Source organism: Mercenaria mercenaria, chromosome 18 (genome assembly GCF_021730395.1).
Source record: "Mercenaria mercenaria strain notata chromosome 18, MADL_Memer_1, whole genome shotgun sequence".
NCBI classification, from domain to species: Eukaryota; Metazoa; Mollusca; class Bivalvia; order Venerida; family Veneridae; genus Mercenaria; species Mercenaria mercenaria.
Window position 1 is genome coordinate 38749819 of NC_069378.1, and position 7453 is coordinate 38757271.

General features: G+C 34.9%; 1 protein-coding gene across 3 annotated transcripts in view; it reads left to right on the forward strand.

Moving 5' to 3' along the window:
* Positions 1-4554, forward strand: part of LOC123539137 (inversin-like) — a 223521-nt gene extending 218967 nt beyond the window's left edge. For all 3 annotated transcript variants that reach the window (XM_045323631.2, XM_045323630.2, XM_045323629.2), the window contains one exon: positions 2951-4554. In XM_045323631.2, the coding sequence (XP_045179566.1) occupies positions 2951-2959 (9 nt within the window). In that variant the 3' untranslated portion in view covers positions 2960-4554. The remainder of the gene's footprint in view (positions 1-2950) is intronic.
* The last annotated feature ends 2899 nt before the right edge of the window (positions 4555-7453 follow it).

The following is a 7453-nucleotide window of genomic DNA, read 5'->3' on the forward strand; positions in this document are numbered from 1 at the left end:
AGGTCAAGTTCGAAAGTGGGTCAGATGCCATCTAAAATTAGGTCAGTAGGTCAAATAATGAAAAAACATTGTGACCATCTCTAGAGGCCATATTTTTCATGGGATCTGTATGAAAGTTGGTCTGAATGTTTATCTTGATGATATATAGGTCAAGTTTGAAACTGGGTCAACTGCAATCAAAAACTAGGTCAGTAGGTCTTGAAATAGAAAAACCTTGTGACCTCTCTAGAGGCCATACCCTTGAAAGGATCTTCATGAAAATTGGTCAGAATGTTCACCTTGATGATATCTAGATCAAGTTTGAAACTGGGTCATGTGCCTTAAAAAACTAGGTCAGTAAGTCAAATAATAAAAAAAACCTTTTGACCTCTCTAGAGGCCATACTTTCCATGGGATCTGTATGAAAGTTGGTCTGAATGTTCATCTTGGTGATATCTAGGTCAATTTTGAAACTGGGTCAGCTGCATTCAAAAACTAGGTCAGTAGTTCTAAAGTTAGAAAAATCTTTTGACCTCTCTAGAGGCCATATTTTTCAATGGATCTTCATGAAAATTGATCTGAATGTTCACCTTGATGATATCTAGTTCAGTTTCGAAACTGGGTCACGTGCGGTCAAAAACTAGGCCAGTAGGTGTAAAAATAGAAAAACCTTGTGACCTCTCTAGAGGCCATATTTTTCATGAGATCTTCATGAAAATTAGTGAGAATGTTCACCTTGATGATATCTAGATAAAGTTTAAAACAGGGTCACATACCTTCAAAAACTAGGTCAATAGGTCAAATATTAGAAAAACCTTGTGACCTCTCTAGAGACCATATTTTTCAATGGATCTTCATGAAAATTGGTGAGAATTTTTATCTTGATAATATCTAGGTCAAGTTCAAAACTGGGTCACATGAGCTCAAAAACTAGGTCGCTATGTCAAATAATAGAAAAAACGACGTCATACTCAAAACTGGGTCATGTGGGAACAGGTGAGCGATTCAGGACCATCATGGTCCTCTTGTTTTCATTTTGCATTTCAGAAAAACTTCAGGTAGCGAAAATGTTCTGTTAGCAAAAATATTATCAGAATTGTGATTTTCCCATAGACTTCCATTTAATATGAAAATTTGTGTGAGGTTCAACTTTTTTATGCCCCCCTTCAAAGGAGGGGTATATCGTTTTGAAGATGTCTGTCGGTCGGTCGGTCGGTATGTAGACCAATCCATTTCCGGATGATAACTCAAGAACCCATGGGCCTAGGATCATGAAATTTGATAGGGATGTTGGTCATCACCAGCAGATGACCTTTATTGATTTTGAGATCAGTATGTCAAAGGTCAAGGTCCAAGTGACCCAGAATAGTTAAACGGTTTCCGGATGATAACTGAAGAACACTTGAGCCTATGATCATCAAAGTTGATACAGAGACTGTTGATGACCAGCAGATGACCCCTATTGATTTTGAGGTCAGTAGGTCAAAGATCAAGGTCACAGTGACCCGGAACAGTTAAACGGTTTCTGGATGATAACTCAAGAATGCTTGGGCCTAGGATCGTGCAAGTTGATAGGGAGGCTGGTCATCACCAGCAGATGACCCCTATTGATTTTGAGATCAGTAGGTCAAAGGTCAAGGTCACAGTGACAAGGAACAGTAAAACAGTTTCTGGACTATAACTCAAGAACGCTTGGGCCTAGGATCAGGAAAATTGATAGGGAGGTTGGTGATGACCAGCAGATGACCCCTATTGAATTTGAGTTCATTAAGTCAGAGTTCAAGGTCACATTGGCCTGGAACAATTAAACGGTTTCCAGACGATAACTCAAGAACGCTTGGGCCAAGGATCATGAAAGTTGATAGAGAGGTTAATCATGGCCAGTAGTTGACCCCTATTGATTTTGAGGTCAGTAGGTCAAAGGTCAAGGTTACAGTGACCCGGACCAGTTAAACCGTTTCCAGATGATTACTTGAGAACGCTTGGGCCTAGGATCACGAAACTTAATAGGGAGGTTGATCATGACCAGTAGATAACCCCTGTTAAATTTTAGGTCAATAGGTCAAAGGTCAAGGTCACATTGAACCAGAACAGTAGAACTTTTGTTTACAGTAAGCAAATAATTTCTGTTCCTTGTGTTATTACTGAATGCATCAAGGGGGGCATTTCGTGTTCTACGAGCTCTTGTTTAATTAGTCTAGCGTAAAATCAAGCTCAAGATCCTTTGTTTTTTACTTGCATAATTTTCTAGGTATATTCTGAAGTTTTGAAAAATCAGTGTTTAATCTTATTCTGAATTGGAAAAGCAAAGTTGCTTGATCTGAATGAGCAGAAATACCTTAATATGCAAGAAACATTAACCAGGTTTTCAAAAAAAAACTGGTTCTTAGATTGCTAAATGTTCTTGGGCAGACTGGGCAGGTGTCATCATCTTTTGGTTTCCGAGAGTGACCAATTTAAATGAACCTTGGTATAAAGGTAGCTTGCATAGGAGTTCACTAGGATTTAGGTAACTCTTGAAAGAACGAGTTGATTGAATTTATTGTTGGTAGATTGCTACATAGGCTACATAGTTATAAAATGCAGACTAAGCTTGATTTCATTTATAATATAAGCAATTTTTGCAGAATTATAGCATATTTTGACTTGAAATTTTGCGAGGTTGATTTGAGTACAGTACACAACTATTTGGTCATAAAATACAGGCGAAGCTCGATTTAAGTAATAATCCACCAATTTTTGACAGAACTATGGCCCTTTTTTTACTTAAATTTTTCAAAATGTGATGTCTGTTCAATAACATTTGAAAAGATTGATACATTTAATTCAGTTTTAGTACACAGGTAAATAATTATAAAATACAGGCCAGTTTTAATTTTGGTTACAATCTACAAATTTTTGGTAGAGATACGGCTCTTTTTTTTTTGCTGAAAGACCTAATTTGTTAATGTATTACTCTATATATTTTCAGGTCAATTAAGTCTAATCAAGCTGCAAGAGAGCCAGTCTCAGTCTCGTAACTACTCGTACAACATGAGGAGATAACTCTCTCATAACTACTTGTACAACATGAGGAGATATCTTTGTCACCGTCCACAACATATATACCGCTTCAAGTCATTTACTTCAAAATAACATGCTGTCTTTATCATTATTCTGAAGTATTAAAGTCAATATTTTTCAGTATAAAATACGTTTTATATAGGACTGTTTATAACTTACTTTATGAAGTAACTTTGTACTGTAAGTGTTAATACTTCTACATATTTTCATACTGCTCATCTGAAAAAGAAAACTTTTGCTGCAGAACTGTTTGCTTTATACTGAATACATGGGACAGTAACTACAGTTTCTTGTTTTATACTGAATACGTGGGACACAGTAACTACAGTTTCATGTTTTATACTGAATACATGGGACACAGTAACTACAGTTTCATGTTTTATACTGAATACGTGGGACACAGTAACTACAGTTTATTGTTTTATACTGAATACATGGGACACAGTAACTATAGTTTCTTGTTTTATACGGAATACGTGGGACACAGTAACTACAGTTTCTTGTTTTATACTGAATACGTGGGACACAGTAACTACAGTTTCTTGTTTTATACTGAATACATGGTACACAGTAACTACAGTTTCATGTTTTATACTGAATACGTGGGACACAGTAACAACAGTTTCTTGTTTTATACTGAATACGTGGGACACAGTAACTACAGTTTCTTGTTTTATACTGAATACATGGGACACAGTAACTACAGTTTGTTCACAGGTATAAGAGATCATTATGGTGACATGGTAGGTTACTATTTTGCTGTGGATTGCTCTATGGACAGTTCTGTGTCAGGTTAATATTGTCCAAGTATTGTAATTAAGTAACCGGCATCTGTAAGCATTGTTTTATGCTTTAACATGTATTCTCATTTATACATGTTTATTTTCAAGATTTAGGGATGCCTTCTTTCTACTTACTAAAATATCATTAAGTGCCATGCTTCTGATTTTTGTAGCCACTGGAGCACAATGTTAGGCTTTGAAGTGGGACTTTAGTACATGACTTGTTTAGAAATGTCCTCTTTAACCAGAGATGTCTATTGGGGAAATTGACTTGAGTTACAAGCATACAGCTGAGGTTTTGCTCGGGAACATTTTATCGCTTTTATAAAGTTGGACAGATATTAACTTCTGTATATTCTGTTCAGATTGTATTTGTAAATTACTGATATATTAATGTGCATCATTGCTATACTAAGTAGTTTATCATTCTCATCCTTTCATAGTCCTGAGATCATTTATTCAGGAGGATTTGTGACCAAATGCCACTGAGTGGCTTAAATCATTAAACTGTAATGTAAACAAACAAATAAAACTTTCGGAAAAAGCAAGAAGTTAAACCAGGGAACTAAGGTAGATCTCTTGTATGAAAAAATTATAGTTAATTCACCAGTCTTAAAATGTCTTGATGTGTACACCTGGATTTTCTCACTTGTTATAATTTATTGTATATCTATTTAAGTTCTATAGAAAAACAGGTTATATTTCATAAATAAATACAAACAGACAAATATATGTTGTGTTTTACATTGTTGAAATCCAATCCTGTATCATGCATGTGTCCATACTTCTGTCATAAATATGAATTACCTGGTTCTGTAAATAATTCAAACAAAAAGTAAACTGAACAAAAATGAAAGGTGAGAATTACAGATTCACAGACGAGACATTTCTTACCTGAAATTGAAGACTACTGATAATGACATTGTTATTCATTGTAACATTTTATTTTGCTTTTTGATCAACAAGCCCAATACATGAAAAAGAAGCACAAGAATCAGGAGTGCTTAAACACTTTGCTGGCGCACCTTTAGTGAGCCAAGTGGGGCAAAGTCTGCTCGAGCCAAATACACCAACCCAGATCAGGTTTCTTTTATAATCTTATTTTATTGTCTCAGTTTTAACACTGATACCATGAAAGAGTTAAGTTTGAAGATGTTAAAGCATACCTGTTAAGTTATGCTATTTTTAAAACCTACTTAAAAAAAATATGAAAATGGGCAAATTTACGAGGATTGTTCCGTAAATGCATGCTTAGACTAGCTCTACATTGTTATAGAGCAAAGCAATTCTGTTATAAGCAGTAACTTGTCTGCTAGCAACTGTAATTAATAAAACAGAATAACGTCACACAGTACCTAACTAGAGGTTATTTAGAACCTCCTCAGCAGCCCAGTTGAAATTTTTATGTCTTATTAATAATTCAAAAATTGTTATCTGCAAATAAAATTACATGAATTTCTGCAGTAGAAAATCATATCAACATCATTAATATATTTCCTAACATTTAGTTGATCTCTCCTTAGAATTTTATGTAAATAGGTCATTCAGATTTAAAGTTTTGTTTCTGTTAAAACATTCTTGCGCTAAAATGACGTTATGTTAAGGATGTAGGAATGAATTTTTTCTAACAGTAAGCATTTTTTCATACTCTTCGAGCTTGAAGAACATTAGTTTCCAAGACAAACAAGAGAAGAAACAAGAGGGCCATGATGGCCCTATATCACTCACCTGAGTTTAATTGCTAAAGCTTCAAAAACTAGGTGAGAAGGTGGCCATGTTAAAGATTCTTCAAGATAAGTACTGAAATCTGTTAAACAAATTTACAAGTGGTCCAAATCTTTTTGCTGTAGCTTCAAAAACAAGAAAGTAGGTGGGTAGGTCAGGGTTAATAATATTTATGATGAGTATTGAAATCTGTTTCAAAAGTTCTACATGTCCAAATTTCCATGCTGTATCTTCAGAAACAAGAAAGTAGATCAGAAGGTCACGATTAAGACTATTCAAGTTGAGTATTGAAATCTGTATAAAAAAATATACAAGTGGTCCAAATTTCTATACTGTAACTTCAAAATTGAAAAAGTAGGTCAGTAGGTCACGATTAAGACTATTCAAAATGAGTATTGAAATCTGTATCAAACATTATACATGTGGTCCAAATCCTTTTGCTGTAGCTTCAAAAACAAGAAAGTAGGTCAGTAGGTCAGGGCTAAGAACATTAAAAATGAGTATTGAAATATTTATCGAAAGTTATTGACGTGGTCCAATTTTCTATGCTGTTAAGATCAGTGTGCAAAACTGTATGTCATCCAAATTTCAAGGTTGTATCTTAAAAAACAAAAAAGTAGGTCAAGGTCACAGTCAAGTGACCCCTAATTACTTGAGGTCATCAGGTAATTATAATTAAACAGTCTAGGAAATATGATCAGATAATTTTTGAAGTATTTTTTTCCCATATAACTCGTATACAAGTGACCCCCGGGGCAGGGCCTCTTCACCCCAGGGGCATAATTTGCTCAATCTTGTTCGAGAACCACTAAGCAATGCTTACATACCAAATATCAAAGGCATAAGCCTTGAACTTTCAGACAAGAAGATTTTTTTTCCCCTATATAAGTCTATGTTAAACTTTGGGGCCCTGGGGTAGGGCCTCTTGATCTCAGGAGCATACTTTGAACAATTATGGTAGAGGACCACTAGTCAATGCAACATACCAAATATCAAAAGCCTAGGCCTTGCAGTTTCAGGCAAGAAGATTTTTAAAGTTTTTCCTATATAAGTCTATGTAAAATTTGGGACCCCCTAGGTGGGGCCTCTTTTGACTTCAGGGGCAAAATTTGAATAATATTGCTAAAAGACCACCAGGCAATGCTACATACCAAATATCAAAGGCCTAAGTCTTGTGGTTTCAGACAAGAAGATTTTTAAATTTTTTTCCTATATAAGTCTATATAAACCATGTGATCCCTGTGGCAGGGCCATATTTGACCCTAGGGGAATAATTTGAACAATGTTGGTAGAGGACCACTTTATGATGCTACATAACAAATATCAAAGCGCTAGGCCCTGTAGTTTTAAATAGACTTTATTACAGATTACTTAATCTCGACAAACTTGGATGTAGCTGATGTACCCCTTTCATAAAAAAGTTCTCAAAAACACAGTAACAATTTGGTTAGGTATTAGCAATTAGGAGTGACCTGTCGCTTTTATTTTTAGATTTGGATTTTCCAGACTGTTCCATTTATTAAATAAGGGTTTGAAAGATATTTATATTTGACTTATTTAAAACTATAAATATATTCCAAACACTTAACAGATTGAAATTGCGTTGATAGCTCAGTTGGTAGAATTGCGGATTCTTGCTAGTGATTTAACTTTTGCGATTAGGAGGCTGTGGGTTCGAATCCCACATAGGGTGATTTGTTTTATGATTGAATTAGTTTTACATGTGTATTTGTATTTTTTTCACGTTTTTTTTTAATTTCATTTTATTTCATCACTTCAATTTCATTTTTAATTTCATTCATACAAGTTCAATACATTCAATACATTTCAAACACACGCGCCCAATGGAGCATCCTCACACTCGCTGGCGGTGTCAGTTTTATCCGAATCAGTGTCATCAGCTA